This window comes from Neoarthrinium moseri (assembly GCF_022829205.1).
Source record: "Neoarthrinium moseri strain CBS 164.80 chromosome Unknown scaffold1_Wmoseri_CBS_16480, whole genome shotgun sequence".
NCBI classification, from domain to species: domain Eukaryota; kingdom Fungi; phylum Ascomycota; class Sordariomycetes; order Amphisphaeriales; family Apiosporaceae; genus Neoarthrinium; species Neoarthrinium moseri.
The window spans coordinates 1,004,518-1,020,209 of NW_026055115.1; the positions used below are offsets into that span (position 1 = coordinate 1,004,518).

Consider the following 15,692-nt stretch of genomic DNA (forward strand, 5'->3'; position numbering starts at 1 on the left):
GATCCCTGCGGTGTCTCTCTGACTTCTGCAACTATTCCTTGCGAGCTACGCCGCATGGGCACTTGAGCAAACACTTCACACAACTCGTTGATCGCGACCACAGGCCAGTAAGTAAATATTCGCCTACCCTCTCATCAGGTTTCTCGACGTCATTGCGCACTCCAACCCGCTCCTCTGGCTTCTTATGCAGAGCCTCACCCAAAGCAGCAGCTGCACGCACGGTTCCTTTTTTCCTTCACCCGACTGGACTGGGATCGGGACCGCCTGCATGTATTAGACCATATGGTGCAATTGTTTCCTCCATGCCCGTCGCTGATGGTTCTATGCCCTACGCGGAAAAGTCAAGGGTCTCGCCTGTCCAAGTATTTTGGTCGGACCGTGGGATCGCATAGTCTTCGCGACGGAGCGTCTTGGGCAGCCGGAACGCTCTTTCTGCGCCTGGTCTCATCTTTCTCACACTCGCCCGCCAAGAACCACCGAACCTGCCTTACTCACTTTTCCGTCTGCAGTCGTCTTCTTGTCCAGCGGATAAGCAGTCTCTCGGGCGCTAAATCTGGAGAGGCCAGATAGCGATCAACCGTCCCGGAGGTTCGGCACACACTTGATCCCAAGCCAACGCGGTGCAAGTGCTCAGATTCACTCGTCGGCTTAAAAGGTAAATTCTATCCGGTCTCTTTCTACTCAAGCCACCGCAGGCCTCGGATCGGACGATTACAGTGGACTCAGCCCTGGCAGGGGACTGCCAACTCAGCCTTAGCGCTCTAGCGTTACCACCTAGTCGCGCCTTAGCAGTGGTAAACCTTGGGCGGCTAAGTTGCCGTTTCCAGGGTAGGGGGGTAGCTGAGCTCCTTGCATCCCTCCCCGCGGCACATCTCCACTGGCCTTCTAGACACGCCCCTCACCCCACTTCTAGCGGCCCCCAACTTCGTCACTGCCTGCCTATCACCACCAAAAAAGTAGCTGCAGAGCTTCCCACGATCACCGAGACAGCTTCAGCTTCAGCCTAGTCCACCTCACTAGCACAAGTTATCCTGGACGCGTGCGTCGAGGCACACGTCTGCGTCTGCCGTGCTCCTCCTCGATCGGCATCTCTTCTCTGCCTCTCCCTCCTCTCCCCGACCTCACACTCTCTCGCGCTCCTCCCATCTGGCCCCGCACATTCCAGTCAACCCACATGCTAATTCTGACGCCCGCCAGCCGCCGAGCCTTCTCGCGCGAACGACTCAAGCTTCGAACTTGTCTGGGGCTGTCACATCTCCACCAGCCAGATGGAACAAGATTCGAGATCCGACGAGTCGCGAGAACGTGCCGTCTCTTCTGAGCCCAGCTCGACGCGTCCGAACCCCTTCGTTGACGCCGACCCCTCGGCCAGGAAGCGCCGGAGAACGTCGCTGGCCGGCTCCCGCAGCCGATCTGTCGAGACTCTGCCGCCCCAACCGGAGACCGAGCTCGAAGACGAAGCTGGGGCTGCGGCCGCAGTTGAGAACGAGTCCACCATGAAGGTCGACAGCCCAGAGCCTCCGGTCCCGAGCACTCCGCCGCACTCAGACCCTTCTTCCGAACCGCCTAGTACGGAGCCTCATTCTAGTAAGGTGACCATCAACCTCCGTAATGCTATGGGCCTCGACGCAGCTCCTGCTTCTCCCCCTTCTCCGACCAAGCTGCCACCGTCCAGCGAAGATATCAAGATCAGTGTAGAGGAGTCCGAGACAGATTCAGCACAGCTGCCGCCTATAGCAGACGACACTTCGTCTTCGACGTCAGTGGCGACCGGCTCCGACTATCCCAGCGCGGCCCTTGACGAGGATGACGACGAGGATGAGCTTGAGCGTGTCGCTCCGAGACAAGCTCCGACCTCTCATGACTTCGCGGCCTTGCTGGTCAATTTCCCATACCACTCTGTCGAGCAGCCTTATTTCGAGACAATTCAGCGTCTGGTTGGATTCTTTATGACGCGTAAGTCAATGATGGCCAGGTCGCTGATGCCCACTGACAATTTATCGCAGCATCCCAGTTTGACGAAGTCCTCTTCCTACTGGGCAGTTGGTGTAAAGAATATCTAAAGCAGGCGTACGTAGATGCCTATGCTATCGAAGCGGCGATAAGGCCGTCCTTCGAAGCCCGATTCCTCTGGCATACGCTACCAGAATTGTTCTGGACCATATTTTCGCGAAGGTACGTGCGCCGTGGCCACGACTCCTTACTGAACCCACTGACACTGCGCCAGGGTAATACTTACCAAGAGTGATGATACTCGAAAGCTCACAACCGAGTTGTTCCTCCAGCTTCCAAGACTGGCGGCTCACTTGTTGAAACTGGATATTCGGCTTATTCATAACTTGCCGAATCCCGACGATGTCGAGAATGTAGACTTTTTGTCTCCTGGCATGCTACAATGTTTGGGGAACATCGCCCGCCAGGATGAACCGCAGTCACACAATAGCTATGTCATGGATCCATTTCTGGATAATTCTGAGCTGCTTTCCATCTTCCAGTGGGAATCTTGCCGGGAGCCTGGCCAGAAGACTGCTTCGACGCTTAGCGGGTCCATGATGAAGCTTGTTCGCTTTGTTGAATCATTAGCGAGCATGGTCCCTCGAATTCCAAGGAAAGCCCTGGACTACATGGCTAAATGTTGCAGCTTGGTAGACAGCATCGTGTACGACAGTTACCAACAAGTTGCTCACTCGTACGGGCCCTCGAACGCGCGCGTTTCACGGTCCGAACGAAACCTGGCTGCTGCCGTTCGACTCTTCAACGGTGTATCGCCTGCCTTGGACTGGGTTGTTGACAAGTCTATCAACAATCTGGCGGCTGACGTCGCTTCTCAACTCATAGTATCCCTGACTCTAATTCTCGCTCGCGGCTTGAGAGGATCAGCCAAGGACGCTGTAGAGATGATCAACGCCCACCGCAAGCAGAACCCCTCGCTGCCAGAAGCATGCACGGTAGATGCTATCGCCAACGAATGGCGATTCGGCTTGCTAAGTAAACTCATCATGTCGCGTCAGATGCAACTGCGCGTGAGCGCTGTCACCTTGTTGTGCGGTGACCTCGTAGCCGAATGGAAGAAAGGCTCAGAAGCTCAAGAGGAGGGCAACGAGTACCTGCAGCACATATCGAAGTTCTTGACGGGAACGGGTCTCGTCGACTACCTGTTGGGGCCTACTTGCCACCCAGAGATTACCATGGAGAGCTACAACATACTTGGCTTCTTAGCCGTCACCCAAACATTTGGCCCAGCGCAGACCGATCTGTTCTGGCAAACGTTGACATCAACTCAGGATCCAAGAATAGCCGAAGCCCTCGCTCGGATGATGGCAAAGACGGCTCCCAACATGCACCAGGAGCCACTGGTTTATCTAGTCGAGAAGCTTGAGAGTCTACCCGTTGAAGCTTTCACGCTCCATGTAAGAGATCTTTGTGAGTCAGTCACGAAAGCATTGTCTGTACGATACGGGTACATTCAAGGTGCACCCACACATATGCTTTATTTGCGACTGGTTCAACAGGCTTCAGTATTTGGTGCTCAAGGCACTATCGAGCATGCGGATATCTACTCCTTCGCTACGGCACGGCTCAGAGACATTGTGCAATACAGCATCAACTTTCAAAGTCGCCAAGATCTCCTTGAAAGTTGCCTGCAAGATATACGTGAAAAGACGGCAACGACCACCGGCAGTCTGAATGCCCTGCATGTACTCATGCGCTCGACGATGGGCCGGGATCTCACTTCGCTAGTCACTGAAAGGAAGTTTGCCAGTCTCCTTGTTGAAGAACTAGAGTCTACAATCTCGATAGCTCAAAAAGTAGGCTTCACTCCGGTCTATGCGTCTGCTCTAGGCACCGCCCGTCGGGAGTTCATTGAAAACATCATAGCAGAACACGGAAATTCGATCGAGTCCCAGCACATCCAGCTTCTGTGGCACCTCCTAGTCGGCGATGGCGCGGCTTGTCAGGAGGACAGAGCGGCCGGCTGGGCTTCATTGAACTACGCGGTCAGTAAGACACGACTAGCAAACAGGTTTCTGGAGTCGTGCTTGCAGGAACATCTTCCCCACCTAGCACCGAATCTCTATTGCATTGGTGCATTGCGGTTTGTCCGTGAAGCCCTAGGACCATTCACAAATGACACAAGTGGTACAGCATTGGATGAGCAGAACGCAACTCAGCCCGGCGGCCCCTTGGAACTACTCTGGCGTATCATCTTGACGGCCCCCCCTCAGTCCATTGAGGAACAAGCGATCCAACTATTAGTCAATGACATCTACGTGAACGGAAATTCGATAAATTCCTTCCCTCTGCACCGAGCTCGGAAGGTGCACTTCGCGCTGGTGAATCGATGCCTTCGGCAAATGGCGGACGCTGCTAGAGAGTTACAATCCGCCGATGGTGATGAGGTTATGCAGAGCAGTGGTGAATCAGAATCTGCTGCTACTACGGGAGATCTCAACGAGCAGGAGCTCAAGTTCATTCGATCACTGGCTGTGCTTCAGTCCTTCTTTAGGACTCTGCAAGGCAAAGCCCACGCCTTCGCAGCTCCAGATATGAGGTCATTGATGCTCCAGTCTGCCAGCATTATAGAAGGAGAATCGGCAGAGCTCAAATTCCAGTCGTTTGATGGCAACCAACAGACAGATGTTAAACCCCTCGCTATTGGTCGACAGAACACAGCCGCATCGTTGTTAGCCAGCATAAGAGAGGCAACTGGATTTGATAACTACCGGATATTCTATCGTGGAGCACCACTCACACCCACGGAAGACCAGATCTGCAAATCTTTGGAGGACCTTAACATACAGAACGGCCTTCTCTTGGTGAAAAGAGAGTCAGATGTGGTGTCTTCACCTGTCAAGGTGAAACCTGGTGCATCGCCATTGGATATTGAGATCCTGAGCCACTTCAAGGAGCTGTGGGAATACCTTAGTATGGACGAGAAGCTTGCGAGAGAGGTAAGATAACAGTATCTTACGTGACTGAAGAAGGCTAACTCGGCTACTCTAGATATACAACTTCCTCGTCAAACTTCCGGCGGACGAGTCTATCATGGAAGCTTTCGAAAATGCAGACACATCGTACCTCAAGGTGTTCCCTCTGGGGGAGCCCTTCAAGTGTTTGTATACGGTGCATGCTCTCCGTGAATATTTGAGTACTCGGCGCCTGAAATCCCAGGTTATGCAAACAAACTTGCAGAGTGCCGAAACCCGACAAAAGACAGTATCAGACCAGGAAGCCGTCCTCTTGAAGGCGATGTCGCTCCTTGTCGCAGCCATTTGCGATCCGAATGTCGTTGATCACTGTACCAGCGCCTCTCTCCAGGTGACACTCAGCTTTCACCTCGTGGACAACCTGCTTCAGCTGCTGATCAGTGAGATCTTACCGGTGTGTCGCAGCATGCCCGACGCCACCAGTTCTGGTGAAACGCAAGAATCTTGCAATGGACAGAACATCATCCAGTTCCTCAACCCCAAACTCCAAGAACGTCTATTGACTCTGCTGGCTTCGGCAGCGGCATCACCTCCGCACCAGTACAGCATCGACCTGATCGGTCGGTCTCTAGAAGCATTACTGGAGTGCTGTGCTAGGAGCAACGATTTTTGGACTTCTTTTGAGCAACAACCGGCCGCCGCCAACGTACTGCAAGGCCTTCTTTTCACGGATGATCGCCTCTTTGTGAGAAAAAGTGTCGCGAAGATCATCAAAGACAGGTGCTTGTTCAGCGCTGGTGATGCCGGCGCGACTTCCCTGCGCTTCGCGGAAATGTTTTGGCCAGTCGTGTTCGAGCTTCTGCCCGAAGCTACAGCCCAGCCCACCAAGTGCGAAGAGGTGTTCAACCTGATAATCATGCTTATGAGACGATTGTCAGACGCCGACTCTCCCGCATTAAACCTGCAGGCCTGTTTGATACGCTGCGGCGAACTTCTTCTGTCTCACACAAGCACTGAGGACATATCGCATGCTGACCGAGTGGACTTCGTGTCACACGGATTGGTGTCCATCTTGCATTGTGGAATCAAGTTCTATGCCGGCGAACAGCAGGTTCGCTTTCCTGCAAATTTTGCGAGGAAACTATTCCACAGGCACCTCTTTCCGCGTCCGGATGTCAACGGTCCTTTGGTACCACGCGTGATTCTGAACCCGCAGACCCGCACCATGCTAAATGACATCATCCTCATTCTGTCCAAGAGGGCCCCAGATCAGTATTTGGCTTTGCTTCAGGCTCTTGATGGCTTGACGACCTATACGAAAACCGACGAGTCGACTCTTAGTCCGTACAGATATGAGCTCTCTCCGCAATATGAGAGGTTGAGGGCTGTCCGGTCTCCATGTGGCTACCCTGGTCTTCGAAACCTCTCCAACACCTGCTATCTGAATTCTTTATTCACTCAGCTATTTATGAACCCTCATTTCCGAAAGTTCATGATGGAAGTCCCGATTCTGGACCCCGATACACACCAGCTTCTACACGAAACCCAGATCCTATTTTCAGAGCTACAGGATAGTATCCGCAGGTTCGTTGACCCTCAATCACTTGTTGGGCAGATCATGACCTATGATGAGTCGCTTATCGATATTCACACTCAGATGGACGTGGATGAGTTCTATAATCTCTTGTTCGACCGCTGGGAATTCCAAATGCCAAGTACACGTGCTAAGAAGACCTTCAAATCTATCTACGGCGGACAACTGGTCCAACAGATCAAGTCAAAAGAGTGTGAACACATTTCTGAGCGCATTGAACCGTTCTCGGCCATCCAGTGTGACATCAAAGGCATCGCAAACTTGGAGGAGAGTCTCCAGGCCTATGTTGACGGTGAAATTATGGAGGGAGACAACAAGTACAAGTGCGAGACTTGCGACCGTCATGTAGACGCAGTCAAAAGAGCGTGCCTTAAGGACATACCCGACAGTGTGATCTTTCACTTGAAGAGATTCGAATTCAATCTGAGGACACTTCAGCGCAGCAAGATCAATGACCACTTTGCATTCCCGACAAAAATCAACATGCAGCCCTACACGGTTGGGCACCTCAGCGACCCTTCAGGCGAAGCTGAGCCTGATGAATTCGAGCTTGTGGGCGTATTGGTTCACTCTGGAACCGCAGAGTCGGGTCACTACTACTCATACATCCGTCAACATCCGAGTGCCACCGGCCAGGACCCCTGGGTTGAGTTCAACGATGACTCGGTCACACCATGGGATCCAACGCACCTCGAAGGTTCTTGTTTTGGTGGGAAGGACATGACACAACGGTTCGACGGCACACTCGGTTTCGAGAAGGTTTATAGCGCCTATATGCTCTTCTACCAGAGGTCATCATCTCTCAAGAGAGATCAAGAGGTACTCAGTCTGTCGGGCCAACCCTGTCCCATCAGATTCGACCTCAAGCCTGATATTGAGTTCGCTATCAAAGAGGGGAACTGGGGTATCGTCCACCGATACTGCACCAACGATGCCTCACATATCCCGTTTGTGAAGCAAGTTCTCTCTCACAAATGGGATTCAGAATGCTCGGAAGACCACAAGGTTGAGAACTTGGCTATGTTCGTTGCCATTGGCCATCTTGATCAAATCGCCTCACGCACCAAAGACCAGCCGGACTTTCAGCAGCTTCACGAGACAATTCTGCAAGTGTGCCAGCGATGTCCACTGTGTTGTCTGTGCTACCTCAATTACCTGAAAGACCGGCCCGAGGCAATGCGCATGCTTCTGTTGAGAAACGTGGACGGTACTGCACGGCAACAAACCGGGAGGCTTCTCATACATGCGCTGAAGCACATCAAAGAGAGCCTGCCGGAAGAATACGAAGTTCCAAGCGAGGAGAAAGACATACTTCTTTATGATCTGTCGGTTGCCCGCCCTTGCGCCTTGACTTCAGCGGTGCAGATTTTCAGCAATCTCTGGGAATCATTTCACATCAGCCTACGAGCTTGGCCCGAGCTCTTTGGCACCATGGTTGATTTTGCTTCAATGGGCAAAATCGAGGGCGCTGCACTACTGGAAGAAGACTTCCTCATCAAACTTCTCACAATTATTACTGCAGAGTCTAGTGATCGTGAGCTCGGTCCACAGTACGCTCGGCTCGCTACAACACTCTCGAGGCGGCAGCGAGCACCAAGCTACGATAATATCCTGGCTTTGATCGAAATTCTGATGAAGCTGTTGGACACCGAAATGGAGACTCAACAATTCCTCGAGAATTCGTACGGTCGATTGCAGCTTGCTCTGGATGATGAGTGTGTTCCATGGACCACAGAAGAGGTCAACGAGATTCACAAAGGCTGGGCTAGGAGCACGAGCATATTCGTCGATAAGTTGATACAGATCAACCAGAATCCCCCGGTGACAGAGAGAATTATTGAGCATCTTCTGACTCTGGGTCCTCAGGTGGACCGGAAGATTTTTGGCGTTGTCCAACTTGGTATCACTGATTCTCACTCTCAGCAGCAGCAGACTCCTGTCAGCTCGTATTTGCGGGCAGCTGCTTGGTACGTCCAGCACAGTGCGGACTCGACCCTTGTGCAGCAATTAATCGTGCACGCTGGCCTCCAGTGCAAGTTGCTGGTAGGAATGGAAGGACTGGCTTACTTCTACTTCTTCAAGAAGATTTTTGAAATGCCGAGAAAGACTGAAGAGGATATCAACACAGTCCTGGTCAAGGGTTATCAAGAAGTGCCGAGATGGGTCCCAGGCCTGCTTGGTTACATGGATCGCAACGTGAGCTACCAGGTGGAGCTGTTCCTGGAGGAGACTCTTTGGCGATGGGTCACCGGCCCAGAACTGCTGGAAGATATGGCTGGCATGGAGAGAGCTCATGAGATGATCGCCACAGCAAAGAGACTCGGTGTCGCTTGTCTTTTGTATCTACGCGATACGTATGTTGCCCGTACCGCGCAGGCCCCGAGGGATAGCTTCCAGCCACTGGAGAAGACTGTGAAACGTTGCAACACATTCTTTAGTCCCGAGAATGTCGCCATTGCTGCGGACATGGACCGCCAGTTTCAGGACCTCCTTCCAGGTGAGCATTATGGCTGACCAGAACATAGTGAATACCAACTAACTTGGCGGTTGTAGTCATTGACCAAACCAGACGACTGGTTGTAGACGAGATTGAGGAAGATGTTTCTGGTACGTGGAGCGACTATTCCACGTCTGCTACTATGGACGCAGATGATTCTGAACTGATGTTTTAAAGATTGGGACAACTCGATTGGGTCCTCAGAGCCAATGGATATGGCAGACTTACAACCCACCGGGGATCTGAACGACGTGGATGTTCAGTGATGTACTGAAGGTCATCATGACTCGACGCCAACCAACCAACGGGCGACGATGAACCGCTTCTGACTCTGTTCATCTCATCAACGAATAAAGCATTTCGACGGCGAAGCGAGCACGATCATTTCATACTGCAGGATCAAGGCATAGCACCGGCGTGTGGCGTAAGCGTGGCGTCTTTGGAGGGCAAGAATCATCCATTGCAACCAGACTTGTTTCATCTTTATTCATTTCCTTTTCTTTTGGCGAGCCGCTCCGATGCTTTGCGGAACGGGTCGTGAGTTGTATGAGATACGTCAATGCATAAGGAAACGAAGCCGCCTCGTATGAACCAGAGGTATGACTGCATCATGAGAAGGGGAACAAACTACAGGACTGTCCGATACGCAGTCCAGTCTATTCTCGATAGCATAGATTGTAGTCTTTAATTAGACTTGACGAACCCCAGACGCTCGCCTCCCGCCATGATGTGAAAGAAGATTGATATTCTTAGAGCTCGGCGGCTATATGTGATTGGAAAGGGGTAGTGCATCTGAAAATGAGGCCATCACAGAGGCACGATACCGTTCTTGCTAAAAATAATGTGTTGCGAAGTCCCCCTTGGTTGACTTGGTCGGTGGGTGGCCTTGCCTGGATATCAAGTCCCGAGCGTAGATCCCAACAGCTGAGGTAATCACACGGTGACGGAAGAGGCATGTACACCATCCAGTCGTGATTGGCTACGATATTAAAAGAATACACATGGAGTTCATGGATGCTGGACAAGACACGACGAGGAGAGGCGCTGATTGGCAAGCTGATGATGTATGTTTAAGGTCGGACCCGAAAGAGCCTTGAGCATCCCCCTGTTTACCTGTTCTTCTTAGCCCTGGGTTCAGCGGATCAAGACCGAGCCGAGAAGGTCGACAGAATATGATGGATGGAGAACTCTATTTTGGGTCTGCCAGCGGTGTATGCAACTCTGGTTGAACTCATCACACAACCTACCATCCCGTGCCCGGCCGGGGAAGCGGGTCTATAGCCTGTATATACATGGTCGCAACTGGACCAAGGTCCCACCATCACCTACTGTGAGCAAGCAACGAGCGGTCACGAAGGGCCCAGCCGGCCAGTCGCGTGCGTGCGTCCGTGGGGTTTGGACGTGCTGTCGAGATGGCAGATCTGGATCTGGTGATGCTTCTATTTATTGCCTGCATGCCGGGCTAGGCGCACATAAGCGAGAGCGCTAGGCCTCTTTTGAGCCCTGATCGTCCCAACATGACCCCGGTCCCAGCTACCAAGATGTGATGATGTGCCGCGGGGAGGGCATTCCCTGGTCGATGGAGTCCCATCCGGCAGCTATTTTTGGCCTCTAACCGCCCAGCCCCAGCTGATCCAACAGCGTGCTTGGTGGAGATGGGCACACGTCTGCCCTTCATTTTGCCCCTCAGCTGGTCTCCCTTCTGGTCGCCGGAACCAGCCAGGGGAGCTTCTTAGAGAACGGGAGAATGTGAGGATGTGAGAATGGTCATCTGGGTTTCGCCCGAGATTGGAAGATCTAGTGAGTAGTAGCCTCCCCTGCTATTGCTGCTGCTATACTTGGGGCGATCCGCAAACGGGCCAATTCCTGTCGCTCCCCTATTTCCCCCATCGAGCAGAACCCTGCCAATTACCAATTACGGCCACGACCCTGGAGCACATCACACTTACCTCATCTACCACATGCATCTCATTCCCGAGGGATAACAAAGCATACATCATAGGCCCATCGCTCAAGGAATCTTGAAACGGGGCCATTGGGGCAATTGGAACCGCGCCCAGCCCTCTACGGTTTCTGAGCACATAGACACGTAGCAGGTAGACGGCGACACGTTAGGTTCGTACGAGGTGGTGCTGGCGTTCGTCAACCCCACGGACGCTGGGAGGTTTCAGAGTCGCCAGCTGCGGGAAATGAGGACCGGGGGAAATAGAGTTGTGTGTGTGTGTGCGTGTGTATGTGATGGCTTGGCTTCTATACAGGGAGAAGAGCTAGGTAAGCGGTCGTAGCCGCCCAGGAAAGGCTATTTTTTGTGATCGTGTGTGCGTGGTTGCGTGCGTCGCAACGACACCCCATTCCATTACCGGTACACGCACAGAGAAGACCCCCCCCTTGTCCGTCGGCGTGGGCAAGCAAGTGCAAGGGTCTACGCCTGGGCGTGCTGGCGTGGTACTGCTGGACGCAAGGCCGCCGCCGAGGGCAGCCCACGCGTGCGCCGTTTCCGATGCATCTGATGTATATTGCCCAGATCAGCGCGTCGTTGTTTCAAGTTTCAGGAACCTGCAGCGCGGGCTTCTGAAACAATCCATTTTGGGTAACGCGGGTTTTCTTTTCTGGGCCCTATCCCTATCCCTTGCCTTCCCCCCATCCCTGACACCCCTGCTCTCTGCAACGGTCGCCCGCAGCATGGGATGTGGCCGCGGCCGGCTTCGATATATTTACACTCGTTGCCGGTCCCCGTTTCTTCTGGCTCCTGGGGAGGCTCAGTCAACATACACCATAATAGACTAGATCGTCGAACTTTGCCCTGCGGAAGACTGGACATCCGGTATCGTCTTTGTCTTGGTTCCTATTCTTACTGCCATTCAGAGTTTCGTCTCTTTCGGCATCTTGCATTTGCATCCACTCGGCTTCGACAGTCGTGTCTTCTGTTTTACTGTTTGCGTCTGATACCCACAAGCGTGCATATTCTATTCCAATATCCTACACGAACCATGTCGTCGCTGCTGAAGCAACGGATATCCTCGCCTCTGGAGGCTGGGACATCCATCCTGGACTCGCAGAACCTGCCACCACATCTCACGCAGGCCCTCGAGTACGCCTCCAAGAGGCTGTCTCGGAAGGCACTGCACATCACCCTCGTGGTGATCCGCAAAGAATACCAGATTCCGTCCTCCACAGTGCCTAGTGCAACCCCAACATCGGCCGTCTCCTCTTCGCCAGCATCCCCTGGCTTCGGGGTGGCGTCCTCGGGCCCTCTGTCGCCTTCGCGCTTCACATCGCCTGTAGCTGGGCTCAGGCAACTCGTCCGCCGGGGCACCGGCAGTTCCATCGCCTCCACATCCTCCAGCGTCTCTGAGGCATCTTCCATCCGCAGCGCTGGAGCCTCGCCCACCTTCTCACCTCCACCTTCGGAAGGGTTCAGCAGCCCCCGGCGCTGGCCCATGACACCCTGCACGCCGATGACGCCGCACACACCTTCTTCGACCACGACCAGCACATCGACCTCGTCCAGTGCTTCCTCAGCCCTCGGACCCAACCCCTTCGGGATCCACCTCCTTTACACACACGCTCTGGACGCCCGAGCTGAGAAGACTCTGCGCCACACTATCGCCAAGGCCGAACGCAAGTTCCAGACGGGGACAGGGTTCCTGCCTGCAGCCGCGTCGACAGCCTCGGCTGCCGGGCTTAGCGGAGACTTGGTCAGGCGCTCACTCCAGCAAAACGAAGTGCTCTTCAGTGGTGAGGGCCTGACCCTGCTAGGCCTCGACCGGCTCTACACATTCAAGTCGGCACTGGCAGCGTATGCCCGCACCACACTACCCCCGGGAAGCCTAAACTCTCCTGTGGGTGAGGGGGAGCGAGCCGCCAGGATCGAGGATGCGGTCGATGAGCTCCGGCGGCTGGTCTTGTCAAGGGGCGGGAAACTCCTGGAGAGGCGAGAGCTGTACCGCTGGTATGGCTGGATCGGTGTCAGTGCCGGTGCTCTAGGCGACGTCGAGAAGATGTATCGAAGAGCATACGGGGGCGTAGACCGTATTGGGGCGTTCGAGGATTACACACCTGTCGCGAGTCCCGTGCCTGCCGCTTCGAGTAATGAGACGAAGGCGAGCGAGAAATCAGACAAGAAACAGGACGACTGGCCGCTGAAAGAAACTACCGTGGAGGCCCCGAGGAGCATTTCAGCAGGGATTATCAAGATCGGCACACCACCAGGATCCAAGGGTCCAGCGCTGAAGCTGCAAACCACGTTTGCGAAGCCGGTGGCTCAGAGGCCCGTAATCAAAGAGCCTGTGCAGAAACCGCTAGGCGAAGTCATGGAGCTCGAGATCAAGATCGAGGAGCTCGAGGCCAACGAAGAAGACGACGACCTGACAGCCAAACCTGCACTTCCGGGCATGTCGTTCTGGAACGGACTTGGCGCATCCATCGATGGGATGATGCTGAACGGCCACGACCACCAGCAAGAAGTCATCTCGCCCGTGATCGAAAGGATCTCGCGGACCAGCCGGATGGGGCCGGTCACCCCTAACGGCTATGATGACATTTCACCTGTCACGAGAGGTGAATGGGGCTTTCTGTTCTCGGGTGACGGATGGAAAAGGGGCAAGACAGCCGCGGTGGAGACATGCTGATGCGGAAATTCTTGAGAGGCGGATAGCTCCACACAGTTATATAGATCGATGGGGTGCCACAAGAGCGATCTTGTTATTATTAGCGTAGCATTTACTCGGTGTTTTGTCATTTAGCGTGGTGTTGAATTCAGGATATCCGATATTCTTTCCAAGTCGCTCATAATCCATTGCGTCAGTGATCCCTCCCAAATCCGTGCCAGCGCTAGGTACTCTGCTATGCTCGTGAGACGCAGCATGTAGGTAGGCATTTCATGGCCAACAGCAGTGACACTTGATCACCAGCCATACCTTGACCTAGCTGCGTTCTGGTTGCTCTTGCCCTTGGCGAAGCTCTCCTCGAGGGCATCCTTCTGGTTGTGGACTTGGGTGACCAGCTGCCGCAGACTGTGCTTACCCGGCGCAATGGCCCGCACAGGGTTGTAGATCTGCTGCTCGCCCGAGGCGCGGAGCTCCTCGTTGTGGGCGTATTCCTGGTCCGTGTTGAAGTTGATGACCTTGGTGGCAGACTGCGAGGGCGCGGGAGCACCACGACGGCCGAACAACTCTCGCCGCGCCGCAGCGGACAGGTTCATGTCTGATGCTATCGTGTCTAGCGACTCGGCCTTGGAGGCGCCGGCGGCGGGCTGACTGTATGCACTGGAGTTCTGCGCGTCGTATGCGGAGAAATCCTCAGGGACGCCTGGCGCATCCTCCATAAACATGGGCTCATAGGCACCCGAGTTCGGCGTAGTGTCCGACGCGGCGTCGGCATCAGTCTCAGCGGATATGGAGAAGAGAGAGACCTTCTTCTTCTTGGCTGGCGGCGGTTCATTCTTAAGTTGCTGTTCGGGTATTGTAGACGCGGTTGGAAATGCGCTTGGTGTTGTTGCCACATTCTTGGTTGCTTTCCCTGCTGTGTTTGCGGCCTTCTTGGGCTTTCTTGATACGGATAGCGGCCTGAACATCAACGGCTTCCCAACAAGCTTGACTTCCTCGGCCGGCTTCTGTCCCTCGGGTATGGAGGGCTGCTTGGATGCAGACTCCCCGTCTTCTGTATAACCGTCGTCCCCATTGCTCCTGCTGAAACCAGGAGCCGCGCCGGTCTTAAGATTCACGCCCACACGAGGCGGCGCGCTCTTTCCGACGCTTGCACTGGCTCCGCCTGCGCTGCTGGCCGCTGCGGGCTTGCTCGGGTTTTTGGGTGGCGGGAGCAGGGAGGCAAATCCACCGAATGCGCCGCCGCCGGTCCTGGCGCGCTTCGCAGGCGGCTCGTCGCCCTTCTCTCGAGGCTTCTGATCATCATGTCCACCAGCGCCCGACAGGCTCACGACGATCCTGCGCGGGTTGGAGCGGTCGACTACTCTCTGGATGGGTTTCTTCGCTGTCGCAGACGCCGGCGCTGGCGCTGGCTTCGGGGGAGGTTGGACGACGGCCTCTGAATCGGATTCCGAGTCGGAGTAGTCTACCAAGGCCATCTTGGTTGCTTCAGCTGCCGTTGTTGTTACCGTGGACCTTAGTAGCCGGGAATCTTCGCTTTGCGGTCGTGAATAGCTCGTCGAGATCAGGCAATGTCAAGCGTTGAGGTGAAGGAAGCAGACAGGGTATTACGTAGTGGTTGCTTGTCTGTCCAGCAGATTTGTTGGAGCTCCTCTATGGACAGCACCCGACGTCAGTTAGGTAGAAACTTTGGCTGGTCTAGGCGCCATAAGTCGCGACGCGGTTCCGCTGTATGAGCGCCTAGGCAGGCTGGGCTGCTGGGGTTCTCCCCCACAGGGTCCCCCCTAACCCCTCAGCCAGAGCCCACTGATAACGATAAAGGAGTTGCCGTACTGAACGCCAGTTGGTCTGAAGTCGCGGCGCCTGTTTCACGATAAGATACCTACGAACTATACCGAGCTGCTTGTTGGCCGATCGCTGTACTGTACATCAGCATTTATTGAGAGTCACTCATTCGCCTGTGTTCCGCGCAACAAAGGGACCAGGCCTCCCAGTGTCTATTACCCGGCACCGGCGATTGACGCAGGTCATGGGCATGTGTCCCTGGCGTCCCGTAGCGTCCTGGA

At 54.4% G+C, this 15,692-nt stretch overlaps 3 protein-coding genes across 3 annotated transcripts; 2 read left to right on the forward strand and 1 right to left on the reverse strand.

Moving 5' to 3' along the window:
• Window positions 1–1,268: 1,268 nt before the first annotated feature.
• JN550_000312 (uncharacterized protein) lies at window positions 1,269–9,285 on the forward strand (the record flags this gene model as incomplete). The annotated part of the gene is made up of 6 exons (XM_049314517.1): window positions 1,269–1,956; window positions 2,007–2,175; window positions 2,228–4,952; window positions 5,005–9,019; window positions 9,076–9,129; window positions 9,197–9,285. The coding sequence occupies 6 exons, from the start codon at window positions 1,269–1,271 to the stop codon at window positions 9,283–9,285; spliced, it is 7,740 nt and encodes a 2,579-aa protein (XP_049177601.1).
• Window positions 9,286–12,009: 2,724 nt separating this feature from the next.
• Window positions 12,010–13,650, forward strand: JN550_000313 (uncharacterized protein; the record flags this gene model as incomplete). The annotated part of the gene is made up of 1 exon (XM_049314528.1): window positions 12,010–13,650. The coding sequence occupies one exon, from the start codon at window positions 12,010–12,012 to the stop codon at window positions 13,648–13,650; it is 1,641 nt and encodes a 546-aa protein (XP_049177602.1).
• Window positions 13,651–13,925: 275 nt separating this feature from the next.
• On the reverse strand, window positions 13,926–15,104 carry JN550_000314 (uncharacterized protein; the record flags this gene model as incomplete). The annotated part of the gene is made up of 1 exon (XM_049314539.1): window positions 13,926–15,104. The coding sequence occupies one exon, from the start codon at window positions 15,102–15,104 to the stop codon at window positions 13,926–13,928; it is 1,179 nt and encodes a 392-aa protein (XP_049177603.1).
• Between the last annotated feature and the right edge of the window lie 588 nt (window positions 15,105–15,692).